This window comes from Balaenoptera musculus, chromosome 2, assembly GCF_009873245.2.
Source record: "Balaenoptera musculus isolate JJ_BM4_2016_0621 chromosome 2, mBalMus1.pri.v3, whole genome shotgun sequence".
Lineage (NCBI taxonomy): Eukaryota > Metazoa > Chordata > Mammalia > Artiodactyla > Balaenopteridae > Balaenoptera > Balaenoptera musculus.
The window spans coordinates 123,252,136-123,268,762 of NC_045786.1; the positions used below are offsets into that span (position 1 = coordinate 123,252,136).

The 16,627-nt window shown below is 35.7% G+C and overlaps 1 protein-coding gene across 2 annotated transcripts in view; it reads right to left on the bottom strand.

Annotated features, from left to right (window-relative positions):
* Positions 1-16,627, bottom strand: part of MDGA2 (MAM domain containing glycosylphosphatidylinositol anchor 2) — an 801,291-nt gene that overhangs the window by 365,643 nt on the left and 419,021 nt on the right. For both annotated transcript variants that reach the window (XM_036839763.1, XM_036839756.1), the window contains exon 3: positions 9,213-9,387. In XM_036839763.1, coding sequence (XP_036695658.1) covers positions 9,213-9,387 — 175 coding nt within the window. The remainder of the gene's footprint in view (positions 1-9,212; positions 9,388-16,627) is intronic.

Genomic DNA, 16,627 nt, shown 5'->3' on the forward strand with positions numbered 1-16,627 from the left:
GAGGAGGGGTGGTGGTGAGAAAATTATGTTTCATGAGATTGACTTAAGGCAGTAGTCTTGCTACCAGAATTTCCATTAGTCGTTGTAGACATTTTTCCTAAACTTTGTTGTCCAGAAGTCATGTTGATGGGTCTAATAAAAATAAACTCAAACAACTCACTGCCAATATTTTTTAACTGTGACGTTTATAATTCTAACACAGGTAAATTATATCTGAAGAATAAATTGGTAACATGTCATGCTAATCTCCCATTAATTTCTCAGGTGAAGATGTAATAAAAAATCTAACAGACAAGGACAAAAAATTTCACTGCTTGTTCTGAATATAATGAAATGCAACAATCTACCTAAGTGAAACTAAAGTGGGGAGTATGTTTCAGAAATAAGAAGGCTTACAAAATGTTTAATGGATATTGGAAAAGATTTGTCTCATGTGTGAACAGTGTCTGCCAGATGAAAACTTATTAAGCTAACATCTCTTAATCTAATTTCTTTTTGAATTAAGAATAAGTTTTAATCAAACCCTAACCTTTAAAGTTGTATGACCTCTATTACCCTGTGAGCAATACAGTCATGGCTGAGAATAAGTGAAAGAATTATGGAAACACATTCTCAAAAAATTGTTTAAATGCCCTGAAGAATCTCAAGGTAACAAATATATTTTAGTACGAGGACTTCAAAATTCTGTGAACCTACTTTTTTTTTTTTTTTACATATTGTAGAATATACTCTCTTCCTCCAAAGACAGATATTGGAGTTCCTTATGAGTGGCCATTGTTTCGTAGGTCAAATGAAGCAGTATTAGTATTAGGAGAATGCTGATTCTCATCAGTAATTCTGAAGTCCTAAAATTATAATTTCTTCATTTTATATTTCACATAAATAGCAGATAATCATTCATATGGTCTAAAAACATTAGCAGTAAAATCTCAACACAATATGAGAGCCCACTTTTCAAATTAAGCTTTCATTCTTCCTCTAAACCCATTTGAGTCACTATTCCCCAAACAGAGTTCACTTAATCTCTCTTCTGTGTCTTCAAACTACTCACTCATTATGGAATACATTTGGCTTTCCCTTCTGTTTATTTAAACCTACTGTGTAAGAACTCTGAAGAGTCGGGTATTTTCCCTATTTACTAGCTAACAAGTTAGCTTGCCACAGCTTCATGGAAGCTCACAGAGACATGAGACTCCTGGGTCAGAAGCAAAGGACTTTATCACCCAAGTCTCAGATGAGCCTCATGTCATCATAGGTTCTCCTCCTTCAATTTCCAAAGGAGCAATGTGGGAGCAGTCCAAGTGAATGTTGTACACAGTTTGTGACACAGCTAAGGAATCCAGAGTTTAAGAAACTTCTGATCTTAAAAGGTCCTACTAGCAAACCTACCTAATCTTTGTCCCTGAGGGAGACATTACCTTTATTATCCTGGTCAGGAAGCAAATCTTCCTTCTGCTCTGGAGGCAGATACTGACTCTAATATCTAAGGCTGTCTGCTACACAAACATCCTGGAAAAAGAGTTCAGGACAAAAAACTGCCAAAAGTTTTCGGATGCATGTCAAATCTCATCCTTCAAACTACAATGTCAATCCTACTTCTTTAATGATAAGAGGCCACAGTACCATCTCACTCTTCCATTTTCTGTGCCATTTGACACATCATTCATGTTGTGTGGCATCATTTATGTTGTTTACTTTCTTGCTTAACATTTGTGTCCCATTTAAGTAAATTATATATTTCATGTTGTCTCTTTAAGTAGTTCAAACTCAATGAAGGTACAAATTATGTAATAAATTCCTTCTTAGCCTCATAAAATTTAATGCAACTATATTTTGAATAGCCTCTCAAATATTTGTGGCATGAAGAAGGGTAAAAATTTACTTTGTAAATGTTTCATCTAAAACACCAGTAAACAAATGGTAGTGAAAGAGTTTTATTCTATCTGTTGGGGGGAAATTAGTTAGAATGTGGCAACAATGTTCCCTGTGCTATTGTCTGCCCTTTTCTTGTAAGATACCTTTTCAGTCAACTTTATTATTTGGTGATTTGGTGTCAAATATCAAAAAACATCAATTCTTATGGAGAATTAAATAAAAGTGTAAATATAATCAGAATTGACAACAATCCTCTGATAAAATCTGGAATGGGATTAGTTTTCACTTCTAGGAGCTCAATAACAAGGACCTCCAAGGCAAAATCTTCAAATCTATATTTTACAAATTAAAAATTATCAAATTATACATGCACATAGTTTAGAAAGCCAATGATTATACAAAACACAACCTCAAGTATTTCTAATACCCAGAGGCAACCTTTCTAATGCATCTCTTAACCATTCTTGGTTTTGCCTTCATATTTCTAAATGTTTAACTGCTCTTTATAGATTTTTTTCCATTTTCACGTTGTCTTACTGATTTCTTCCTGTTGAAGAGAAGCCTTTAGTTCTCTTATACTAACTCTCCTCCTTCCCCATATTCCTTATATTTATATACTTATGGTTAAGTCAACTGCTATTGTTATCATTAACTATCCAAGTATATCTTCAGAGTTGAACCTTGTAATATATTTCAATTACATTTCATTTCATACAACTTTTTCTTTGTGTTCTGTTATTAACACTCACATTTTGTTTCCTCAATCATGTATACACCCATCATTACCATATTATTAAGCTTTCCATGAGAAGTGTAAAATCCTTCTCTAAACCATCAGATAACCCACTAGTTGCATCTCTCTCCTGAAGACATCCTTCATGAAGCCTCTTCTCTCAGACTCAGTCTGTCTTGGTTGCTCTTGACTTCCAAGGCACAGCTATCATCATGGTATTTTGCTTCATTATCATCTTGGGATTCCCTTCTATATTCTCCTATATACAATCTCCTATTTTTAAAATCAGTTTTGGTGGAACATACATAAAAGTAGTGTCCTGAGAAAGGGAACATGACAGAACTAATTTGGAAATCTTATAGGTCTAAAAATGTCTTCCTTCTTCTTCAATACCTGAAAAAAATATGTCTGGTTGTGTAGAAAAATTCTAGTTTGAAAATAGTCTTCCTTTAGAATTTCAAAAGCTTTACTCAATCGTCTTCTAGCTTTCTGATCTCTATTATGCCATTTTGATTCCTAATTCTTTATATGTGATCATTTTGGAAAAAATGAAAATCTCACTGGAAACATTTAAGATCTTCATTTTTATCCTAGTGTTTGAATTGCATGTGGATGTGTTTTGGTGTGGATCTTGCTTACTCTATGTGCTAGACACCTAGTGGGTGTTTTTTAATTAGAAACGTATGTCTAAATATGATAGAAATTTTAATTAATTTTTTAGAAAATAATTTCTTAATCTCTATTTCTCTTTTCGGAATTCTATTCAAACGTTAGATTAGCTGGACCATTTCTCTAATCTTCTTATCTTCTCCTTCTTCTTCCATCCCTTTGATTGTTAAATTTTGTTTTATTCTCTTTAAGATTTCGTCAACTTTATCTCCATCCCTTTTATTGATTTTTATGTTAACGTTTTTAATATTCTAAGAGTTCAATGATGTTCTCTGAAAATTCCTTGTTTCTCTTTTCCTATTCTTGTTATGTGAATGCAACATTTCCCCTTTTTTCTGAGAATACTAATTAAAAATATCAATAATTGTGTTTTATTTTGTAGTTGGGCTCCCTGAAGTATCCTTGTTTCCTGAATTCTTTTTCCCATTTATTTTTCTTGGTTTCTCTCTTTTATTTTTTAGAAGATTGTCTCAAATGTTTGGTTATCTGGTATACTCACATCTAGACTCAGTTATAAAAGAGCTTATTGGTAGCTCTGTTGATCAACAGTAGGCTTCACTGTGAGTGTATTACTGAGGTTGTTTCGACAAGGACCCTTTTGTCAGGATCTGTAGCCTTTTCTCCAGAGATCATCAATTTTCCTAGAAAGGAATTCTCCAATATTCCACCAGAAAGGAATTCTCAGAACCAAGTGTCAAAAGGGATTGTGTTGAGTATGTAAACTTTCACTTAATAACCTTGATTTAAGACTACGTTGCCTTTGTTTTCAATGATTCCATGTTTCTTAGTTCAAAGTTTCTCTGGTTCAACATCTCACAAAAATCAATTTCTAGCCTTCTGCAGGGATTTGACTAGGAAGTTGGTGGGAGAAGGGAGGTAGCTGGGCACTGAATTGTGTGAAACGTGAAAGGAGATCTGAGTATTTAACTCTTCTTATATAGACCTTCAACCACTTCTTCTGTTTTTAGACTGAATTACACTCTAAGAGCTAAATGGTGTCTCCAATTCCTGAGTTATTTAAGAATTCTGTAACACTTCAGTATGCCTAATTCTGTCCTCCTACATACTGACAGCTTTGAATCAAGTTTTCTTTAGTATGCTGAGCAGTGGCCATTCCCTGATCTGATTCTTTTCCTTCAAAATTGTTTTTCTGTCATCTCCTCTCCCATTCCCTCTATCACTGTTGATATGTGTTTTGTTGTTGTTACTGTTGTTGTTTTATTCCTTTATTATTGTTTTAGCATAGTTTTAGGGAGAAGATGTGAAGAATGAATATGTTTGAAAACAGCAGGTTTAAGTAGAATTAATCCTACATGTTTTTCTTAAACATATAGCTGTTAGTTTTCAGACCCTCAGAAGCTATTTCCCAGCAAAAGAAGAATTGTAATTGATGAGCTTTTGATTGGAAATATTTGTATAAATGACTAGGTCAGATTTTACAAAAAAATAAGTTATGTGGTTATGAAATCTGCTTGTTTATAAATATACTTTTAAAGGAATTATACTTCATTTTGGAATGTTTTTAGAATTCTTAAGAAACAAAATGATAGGTCATGATAAACTGAGAAACATAGCTATATCTTCTCAAAATAGTAACACAGAGAAAACAAAAAAAAAATACATTTGGTAGTTGCTTTATAAAACCTACATGGTCCAATTTTTCTGCTATAATAAATTTTAGAAAATTATGTGGGAAGAAATTGTTAATTTAAATTAATAAATCTTCCCAAATTGATCAAAATATTAATACAGTGTCACAAATATTTCAAAATATCTATCTAATAAAATCACCTCATTTTATATCAATCAGCATTGCAGCAGGTTCCTCTTCTGAAAATAAATTTCCTTATCAAAATAATGAGGAGTTAGCACTAAATTTTATTTTAGGTAGGTATTAGCTCTAAAGTCTAGAAACTTATAATCAGAACATGGGGTTTAATGAGAGATACATATTTTACTATTATGAAATCTCTCCAGGATGGCTATAAACTTAATATTTTATGGAAGATTTTTAAAAGACAACCTATAACAAGGGATTCAAGGATAAATTCTAATATCATTTATTAGGATTTTTGTTAAATCTAAGCCATAGTCTGCCTCAGCTTGTTGTTGCAAATATAATCCTTACCTGCAGATTATTTTGTATTTTGTATTCTATGCCTATACTCTGTTCCAAGTTCTACCAGTGTTGACGAATTAGTTTAGAAAAAGAAATAGAAATCTACAGTGTAGTTGATGATTCTAAAACCATGACTTCAAGCATAAAAAAAATAATAATAATTAATCCTATTGTTTTAGCATTTCCAAAAATAGTTATGGCAACAGCACCTGAAATAAAGTTGCTCACTTGTTTACGGTTTATAAAAATGAATTTCTATTCAATTGACCAGTCCAACATCAAATCAAAATCCAAGTACCAGATGAATCTTAAGACTATAATCCAATTTTAGATGTCAAGGTTGCCAAGTTTAAACTCAGCACTGATATGCCAGTCATGTTCCTACTGACAATGATAGGACAGGTTTTAAAGTATAAATATTCATGTAGAGAAAACATACTTGAGCCTAAAAACTGTGTTACTTAAAAACTGTGATTTTCAATCAAGGTTATATTTGGACAACATGGATTCCCAAAAAGGCCTAATTGTCTCAGCTGTAAAGTATTCTTATCAGTCAAAACATGTTTGAAAAGTTACTGTGTGAAGGAATTTATTTATTTAAACTTTCAAAATGGACATAACTACTTAAAACACATGTCTAGATCCCCATAAGAAAGATCTTCTCTGGGACTTCCCTGGTGGTCCAGTGGTTAAGACTCCACGCTTCAACTTCAGGGGGCGTGGGTTCTATCCCTGGTCAGGGAACTAAGATGCCACATGCTGCGCAGCCGTGGCCAAAAAGAAAAAAAAATCTTCTCTGGAGCTGAAGGTAAGGTATTCCCAGGAAAATTTATATTATTGAGATGTCACATTTGTTTATAGAGTCCATAATTGAATACATGTTATTCTCTCAAATAATATAATTTTAGACAGCTTTCTAATAAATCCTTGTCACCAGAAACTTACTGAAAGTAGTACTTCACTATGGTATGCATCACCATGACATTTAACTTAAACAACATAGAACAAGATGTTTGTCAAGTTTAGGTGGTGTGGGAAAAATCCCAAAGGAGGCATAAAAAGAAGGGAATAGAGCTAGTGCCTTCAAGCATGGCTGCTTGGAAGGTAACACAGGCCTTAAAAGACTAACAGGGCTTGGGAAAACTGGAGGGAGTCGTGCTGTCAGTTCCACCCAAGTGTGCAATGTGAACTAAGATCCTGAGGCACAACTGAGTCTGGACAGCAAGGGATATGAACAAACAGAAAAGAGTGGGTATAATGCAGAATAGTACTGAAAAGGCTTTGCAGTAAGAAGAGAAGCCTCTTTTTAAAAGTCTTTAAAAATGTCATTTCCCGGGCTTCCCTGGTGGCGCAGTGGTTGAGAATCTGCCTGCTAATGCAGGGGACACGGGTTCAAGCCCTGGTCTGGGAGGATCCCACATGCCACGGAGCAACTAGGCCCGTGAGCCACAACTACTGAGCCCGCGCGTCTGGAGCTTGTGCTCCGCAACAAGAGAGGCCGCGATAGTGAGAGGCCCGTGCACCGCGATGAAGAGTGGCCCCCGCTCGCCACAACTAGAGAAAGCCCTCGCACAGAAACGAAGACCCAACATAGCCAAAAATAAATAAATAAATAAATAAAAACTAAAAAAAAAAAATGTCATTTCCCTCTTGTATTAGATTTTTAACACAGCAATACAATTTTATTGTTTTTATCAAACTCATTGGAGTGGCAATGCAAGTCACAATCTCATTCAAAGCCTTAGGGGAATGTTTTTCAGAATATTTCAGATTTTAGGAAGATAATAAAGTACATATACCATGTATTATATAACACAGCCAGCAGGCTCTGTGGCAACACTGTGTAATCAAATACATTATTTCCAGAGCAAAACATATGATTATTCAGACAAAGTAGGGTAAATAAAGACCAGAAAGTCTTTTCTATTTTTGTATTCAAGTCACTTCAGGTTAGATGTTGCCACCAAACTAGTTCACATCAGGTTTTGCTGAAAAAAGTTACCAATAAAATTAAACAAAACACACCCATTCAATCTGCAAAACGTTTTAGATTTTAGAATTGTGTCTAAGGTATAGAAGTTGTGTATTTTAAAACGTCATGACCAAAACTATAACAAAAGACACAGATGTGTACTTTAAAAAGTTATATTATAAAAGTGTTTAATTCATTTAAATTAAATTTAGTGTCATTTAAAATTATATGTGAAAAACAGTAAACATAGTACTTTTTTAAAGTATATGTTACTATAAATATTTGAGCAGGGGAGGGGGGTCCAGAGGCTATACTGTTGGGAAGCATAGGGGTAAGCCTAACCTGAAGGCCCGTAAGGACAGGGAGAGAGCAGCACATGGGCTACAGATGCCCTAGTTATGCCAGGGGATGCCTAAGGGACTAGGAAATGCTAGAAAGATTGGACATGGGCTTCTTCTCTCTCATCCTTTTCAGGAATGGTGCAAGCACCTGAATGTGGAAGGTGAATCACAAATGCAGCCTTGTCACCCACTTCTCAGTCACCTGAATAATTACATGAGATACAGCACAGGATCTGATAAATCACATATAATTCCCATCACTTTCCCAACTATGCAACACTTACCCTGAATTGAAAGAAAAGAAAAAAGGAAAGAATGAAAGATGGGTAGAAAAACAGGAACTCCTCACTTGTTACTTATGTCTGAATCACTAAAAAAATCCTTTTATTCTAACACTAGAGAGTTAACCAAAAAAATGCAAGTTCTTGTAAAAACACAATGGAACGATAGAAACCTATGCAAAAGACCAAACTGAATATAGGTCCTTAATTTGTCTTGGTGGGGAAGAAAGTAAGGAGACCAAGAGGACTTTAAATATATTTGCTAACAGCAAAAAGCAGAAAACTGAGACCAAGAACAAAAATAAATCAACAAACAATTTCCAGGTGGCACAGCATTGCCCTAGGTACTGATTACTTTCAACAGAATTGGATCAAAAACAGACTCTACACTGAGATTTTGGTCTTTCACGAGTCAATTCAAATAGCTTTGCTCATGATGTGCGTTTTAAAAAATAAGAATAACACGGGCTTCCCTGGTGGCGCAGTGGTTGAGAATGTGCCTGCTAATGCAGGGGACACGGGTTGGAGCCCTGGTCTGGGAAGATCCCACATGCTGCGGAGCAACTAAGCCCGTGAGCCACAACTACTGAGCCTGCGCATCTGGAGCCTGTGCTCCGCAACAAGAGAGGCCACGATAGTGAGAGGTCCACGCACCGCGATGAAGAGTGGCCCCCACTTGCCGCAACTAGAGAAAGCCCTAGCACAGAAACGAAGACCCAACATAGCAATCAATCAATCAATCAATAAATAAATCTTAAAAAAAATAAAATAAGAATAACAGAAATTACACATAGGTAAAGTTAACAAAACCAATTACAGTATGTACAGCATGATTTTTTCATACAAATATAAATATGCATTTACATACTTATATATAAAGATAAGAAGTATATACATTCAACACTAACAGTCATTGGTGGGATTTTCAGTGATATTTATTGTCTTACTAATTTGGTTCTTAAATGTTCTGTAATGAATATGTATTATTTAATTATAAAAACTATGAACATTTCTAATGGAGGTTCTTTCTTCCGGAAATACGTTAAATGAGCTATTACAACCGTATACACTTGTCATTCTCAACTAAATAGAACTCTGTTTTTTGGAACAGACTCTAGTTTTTCTCAGTAGATGTAACGATAAAAAAAAAATAGACCTTAAGTTGTAGGACAGAAGAAACCTGTAGTAGACTTAAGTATAGATTTCTGGGAAATTTACTTACAGTACACATCCACTCTGATTGACTTTATCGCTGGGGACCCCAGGCCATTCTCTGCTTTACAGTAATACCGGCCTCCTTGGTGTCGCTGAATATTTGTAATCCTCAAAGTCTCGTTGAAGACACTTGAGTCTTGGAATCTGTCAGAGGCACTTCCTGCTGTTTTGGTCCACCTGATCTGAGCAAGCATCAACAAAGATTGTTACTTTAGGTTGGTTTTCTCACTGAAAAATTAAATAGCAATTACTCATTTGAAGAGTTGGCTTTCAGAACTGCTACAGTGCCATTTTTGGCAAGTTATTGGAAATTAAGAAGAAAAGTTTATACACGTAATTCAACTATAAAAGTTTAAAATGCAATGTCATCATTGTATAGTGTGTATAATTCTAATTCAATTGCATAGAGTTCATCGATAGTTTAATCAGTGTGAAGGGCAATATAAATATAATACAAAGGAAGTTAAATATAAGTAGTGCACTGAAAATATGGATTAGTTTCTTTTGTTGAGCCTATAAAATTCTTACTCATATTTTCAAAACCCTGTAAGGCACTTTTTATTTATTTAGTACAGGTAATACAGGTAGGTTCTCACTTTCTTTCTGGACATGCTTCAGTATTTTATTCAAAATTTTCTATTTGATTTGGATAATTTAAGCACATTACCATAATAGCTTATTGAAATTATGTGTAATTTTATACACCTGGTTGTTAAAAATGGTTTTTTTTTTATTATGTTTTTGCTTTAATAAGCCCACAAATAACTTGTCTGTTTTGATAATTAGAATTCACTTTACATCAATAATTATTTTCAAAAAATGTGTAAACTTTTCCAAAGAGAACATTTCTATTAAACTGCCAAGAGCTTTGAATGTCTAAAACATTCCATTATAAACAATACCATTCTTTTAAACACAGCTGTGCACAACAGTCTTAGATTTTACTAGAAATAAAGACTGGCATTCAACTCAAATTTTGTGTATTTTAGCTTATAAAACCTGAACAAAAGTCACATGATAGTACTGTAAAGTGATATAAAACAGGATGTAAAAAAGATTCAGTTTATTTCTCTCCTTGTCCCTGCTGTATTATATATATATATATATATTTTATTATTATGTTTAGGTTGAAAAACTGCTGATAGAAATCCTCTGGTCAAACACAAATGAAGAAACAGAGAAAAATGCAACTAAGGAGTGGGTCATCAAAACTGAAATCTTTTAATACTGCTATTATTTATGCTATTTTCACACAATGTTAATTAAAATTTATGATCTAATGACATTATCTTTAAAAAGTTCTCCAAGTCATTACAATATCAGTATAAATATATTCATGCTTGCCCTTAATTGTGAATGAAATGAAAATGTTACCTAGAGATTAATAAAAATTAGGTAATTCATAAAAATAAATATCAAATGTTTATCCAACACTTTGTGCAGAAAATATACACAAAAATAAATGGAATGGGCTTGCCTGGTGGCACAGTGGTTGAGAATCTGCCTGCCAATGCAGGGGACACGGTTCAAGCCCTGGTTTGGGAAGATCCCACATGCTGTGGAGCAACTAGGCCCGTGAGCCACAACTACTGAGCCTGCACATCTGGAGCCTGTGCTCCGCAACAAGAGAGGCCGCGATAGTGAGAGGCCCACGCACCGCGATGAAGAGTGGCCCCCACCTGCCACAACTAGAGAAAGCCCTCGCACAGAAATGAAGACCCAACACAGCCATAAATAAATAAATAAATAAATAAATAAATAAATAAATAAATAAATAAATAAATGGAATGATTCCTGATTTCAAGCAGTTTATAAGCTGATTATTAATACGCTTATAAAAAGATGAAGGGTAACATGGGCACTGGTTTGATAAGTACTATTTCCATGGGGAAATCTAGGATTCTATTTTAATTTAAATTTCAAAATTTATAGGTAACCAAATAAAGAAAATTGAAATAAATAAGCAAATTACATAATTTTGTTCTTGTACAGAGATATGTTCTCTCTAAAATAATAGATATTTCTAAGATATAACCTAAGATATAATAAGTACCAATTACCAATTAAAATACCAAGTTTTCTTTGAGTATCACAATATAGTACCAAAATTGATTTTTAAAAATAAGTATTTCAGAACATAAAAAGTTCAGGATAAAAAGAGTTATGGAAATGGCCTAGCAGTTTCAGGTATTAAAAATATAATATTAATACAATAATTTAGTTATAGAATACTGTTACAGTATTGGGAATTGTACAGGAATTGGAGGTGGGGGAAAGAACAAGAGTGAGTGTTTGTGTGAGTGAAAGAGAAAAGAAAGCGTGAGAGAAGAAATTATGATATAGACGAGCAGTTATCAAACGTTTTGGTCTTAGAACACCTTTACACTATTAAAAATTATTAAGGACCCCAAATAGCTTTTGTTTATTGGAATTATATCTTTTCATAATCATTGTAGTACAAATTAAAACTGAGACAATGTTAAATTATGTATTAACTCATTTTAAATCATATTAATAAACTGAAGACAACACAAGGAACATTTTTAATCACAAAATTATATTTTTCAAAACAAAAATAATTGAGTAAAATAAATGGAATTGCTTTATAGCTTTGCAAATCTCTTTAATACCTGCTTTAGTGGAAAAGAGCTGTCTCGATAATTATATCACCTTCTGCATGCAATCTGTGGCAACACATTGTTTTGTTTGAAATATGTGAAGAAAATCTCGCCTCACGCTGATATCTGGTAATAAAGGCAGGAGTGTTTCAATAGCCTTTTCAGATAATTGTGGATAGCCTTCCTTAATACTAAACTAAAACCCCACAAGTGTTAGTTTCCTAACATTTGATGGCAAAGTAGAATCAAAAACCATATAAATGCCCTTTTGGCACTCTGTGACACTAAAATCCATTGGTCTATCTTGCACTTTTAATGGATTGTTTACTCATACATGATTTTGTAGCATCATACATTAGTCATCTGGAAAATATAAATTCACTGAGTTATGCAGATCTTCCAGATGTTGACATATTTCATTATATAATACAAGTCACATATATTAATATCATAAAACTTTACAGAAGAGTCTTTAAGTGTTGGGAAGCAGTGATACTTATGTTGGCAGATTTTCCAAACTTCTAATTTTTCTCTTGAAAATGTAAAATTTATCATTAGTAATAAATATAACTAAGGTATTTTATTTGGGATGGCAAATTCACTTCAATCATTTTTGAGAAAATATTTGCCAAATACCCAAGTCTGAATAACCATTATTTGCATAACAATCATCCTTTTAAGTAAAAACATTATTCTATGAAAAAAAGTGGCGGAGACCTTCAAGACAGTGAACAAGTAAGACGTGGAGATCACCTTCCTCCCCACAAATACATCAGAAATACATCTACATGTGGAACAACTGCTACAGAACACCTACTGAACGCTGGCAGAAGACCTCAAACTTCTCAAAAGGCAAGAAACTCCCCACGTACCTGGGTAGGGCAAAAGAAAAAAGAAAAAACAGAGACAAAAGAATAGGGATGGGACCTGCACCACTGGGAGGGAGCTGTGAAGGAGGAAAGGTTTCCACACACTAGGAAGCCCCTTCACTGGTGGAGATGGGGTGTGGCGGAGGGGGGAAGCTTCGGAGCCACGGAGGAGAGCGCAGCAACAGGGGTGCAGAGGGCAAAGCGGAGAGATTCCTGCACAGAGGATCGGTGCCGACCAACACTCACCAGCCCAAGAGGCTTGTCTGCTCACCCACCAGGGCAGGTGGGGGCTGGGAGCTGAGGCTCGGACTACGGAGGTCAGATTCCAGGGAGAGGACTGGGATTGGCTGTGTGAACACAGCCTGAAGGGGGCTAGTGAGCCACACCTAGCCGGGAGGGAGTCCGGGAAAAAGTCCGGAGCTGCCTGAGAGGCAAGAGACCATTGTTTCAGGGTGTGCAAGGAGAGGGGATTTCTGCTCCGTGTACCCACAGAAGGCAGAGCACTGCCTAAGCAAGCTCCAGAGACAGGCGCGAACCGCAGCAGTCAGCTTGGACCCCAGAGATGGGCATGAAACACTAACAGTGCCGCTGCTGCCGCCAAGAATCCTGTGTGCAAGCATAGGTCACTACCCACACCCCCTCAGGAGCCTGTTCAGCACACCACTGCCAGGGTCCTGAGATCTAGAGACAACTTCCTTGGGAGAACACATGGCGCACCTCAGGCTGCTACAATGTCATGCTGGCCTCTGCCACCACAGGCTCACCCTGCATTCCAATTATGACTACCACACCCCTCACTATCCCTGGCATGAGTGAGCAAGAGAGCCCTAATTGGTCGCTGTTTTAACCCCCTCCTGTCTGGGCAGGGAAGAGACGCCTGAGGGCAGCCTACATGCAGAGGCAGGGCGAAAACCAAAGCTGAACCCCAGGAGCTGTGCGAACAAAGAAGAGAAAGGGAAATTTCTCCATGCAAACTCAGGAGCAGTGGATTAAATCCCCACAATCAACTTGATGAACCCTGCATTTGTGGAATACCTGAATAGACAATGAATATTCCCAAAATTGAGGCGGTGGACTTTGGGAGCAACTGTAGACTTGGGGTTCGCTTTCCACACCTGATTTTTTTCTGCTTTTCACGTTTATCTTAGTTTAGTTTTTAGTGCTTGTTATGATTGGTGGATTTCCTTATTGGTTTGGTTGCTCTCTTCTTTTTATTTTTTATTTTTTTAATTAAAAAAATTTTTTTCCTTTTTTCTCTTTTTGTGAGTGTGTATGTGTATGTCTCTTTGTATGATTTTGTCTGTTTAGGTTTACTTTTACTATTTGTCCTAGGGTTCTGACTGTTCGTTTTGTTTGTTTGTTTGTTTTCCTTTTATGAGTGTATGTTTCTTTGTGTGATTTTCCCTTTTTATTTTTACTTTTACAATTTGTCCTATGGCTCTGACTGTTCATTATTTTGTTTTTTTTCCTTTTTTTTCTTCCTTTTCTTCCAAGCCATGAGGCTGGCAGGGTCTTGGTGCTCTGGCCAGATGTCAGGCCTGAGCCTCTGAGGTGGGAGAGCCAAGTCCAGGCCACTGGACCACAAGAGATTTCCTGGCCCCACGTAATATCAATCAGCAAGAGCTCTCCCAGAGATCTCCGTATCAACACTAAGAATTAATTCCACCCAGTGGCCAGCAAACTCCAGTGGTGGACACCCCAGGCCAAACAACTAGCAAGACAGGAACACAATCCCACCCATTAGCAGAGAGGCTAATCTCATACTAAGTTCAGAGACATGCCAAAACACACCACCGGACGTGGCCCTGCCCACCAGAAGGACAAGTTCAAGCCCCACCCACGAAAACACAGGTGCCAGTCTCCTCCATCAATAAGACTACAAAAGTCACTGAACCAACCTCACCCACTGAGGGCAGAGACCAAAAACAATGGGAACTACAAAACTGCAGGCTGCGAAAACGAGACCCCAAGCACAGTAAGTTAAACAAAATGAGAAGACAGAGAAATATGCAGCAGATGAAGGAGAAAGGTAAAAACCAACCAGACAAAACAAATGAAAAGGAAATAGGCAGTCTGACTGAAAAATAATTCACAGTAATGATATTAAGGTGATCCAAAATCTTGGAAACAAAATGGAGAAAATACAAGAAACGTTTAACAGAGACCTAGAAGAACTGAAGAGCAAACAAACAATGAAAAACAACACAATACATGAAATTAAAAATTCTCTAGAAGGAATCAATAGCAGAATAACTGAGGTAGAAGAATGGATAACTGATCTGGAAGATAAAAGAGTGGAAATAACTAACACAGAGTGGAATAAAGAAAAAAAGAATGAAAAGAATTGAGGACAGTCTGAGACCTCTGGGACATTAAACACACCAACGTTCGAATTAGAGGGGTCCCAGAAAAACAACAGAAAAAGAAAGGGTCTGAGAAAATACTTGAAGAGATTATAGTGGAAAACTTCCCTAACATAGGAAAGGAAATAGTCAATCAAGTCCAAGAGGCACAGAGAGTCCCATACAGGATAAATCCAAAGAGAAACACGTCAAGACACATAATAATCAAACTAGCAAAAATTAAATACAAAACAAAAAATATTAAAAGCAGCAAGGGAAAAGCAACAAATAACATACAAGGGAATCCCCATACGGTTAACAGCTGATCTTTCAGGAGAAACGCTGCAAGCTGGAAGAGAGTGGCAGGACATATTTAAAGTGATGAAAGGGAAAAACCTACAATCAAGATTACTCTGGCCAACAAGATCTATTCAGATTTGACAGAGAAATTAAAAGACTTACAGACAAGCAAAAGCTAAGAGAATTCAGCACCACCAAACCAGCTTTACAATAAATGCTAAAGGAACTTCTCTAGGCAGGAACACAAGAGGAGAAAAAGACCTAAAAAACAAACCCAAACAATTAAGAAAATGGTAAGAGGAACATAGTTATCGGTAATTACCTTAAATGTAAATGGATGAAGAAAATATAACAATTATAAATATTTATGCACCCAACATAGGAGCACCTCAATACCCAAGGCAAATTCTAATAACCATAAAAGGGAAAAGCGAGTAACACAATAATAGCAGGGGACTTTAACACCCCAATTTTACCACTGGACAGATCATCCAAAATGAAAATAAATAAGGAAACACAAACTTCGAATGACACATTACTCCAGATGGACTTAATTGATATTTATAGGATGTTCCATCCAAAAACAACAGAATACACTTTCTTCTCAAGTGCTCATGAAGTATTCTCCAGGATATATCAGAAATTGGTTCACTAATCAAGCCTCGGTAAATCTAAGAAAATTGAAGTTGCATCAAGTATCTTTTCTGACCACAACGCTATGAGACTTGATATCAATTACAGGAAAAAAAAACTGTATAAAATACAAACACACAGAGGCTAAACAATACGTTACTAAAGAAGCAAGAGATCAATGAAGAAATCAAAGAGGAAATCAAAAAATACCTAGAAACAAATGACAATGAAAACACAACAATCCAAAATATGGGATGCAGCAAAAGCAGTTCTAAAAGGGAAATTTATACCAATGCAAGGTTACCTCAAGAAACAAGAAAAACCTCAAATAAACAACCTAATCCTACACATAAAGCAATTAGACAAAGAAGAACAAAAAAACCCATAGTGAGCAGAAGGAAAGAAATCATAAAGATCAGGTCAGAAATAAATGAAAAAAAATTGAAGAAAACAATAGCAAAGATTAACAAAACTAAAAGCTGGTTCTTTGACAAGATAAAAAAATTGATAAACCATTTGCCAGACTTAATAAGAAAAAAAGGGAGAAGGCTCAAACTAACGGAACGAGAAATGAAAAAGTAGAAGTAACAACTGACACTGAAGAAATACAAAGGATCATGAGAGATTACAATAAGGAACTATATGCCAGTAAAATGGACA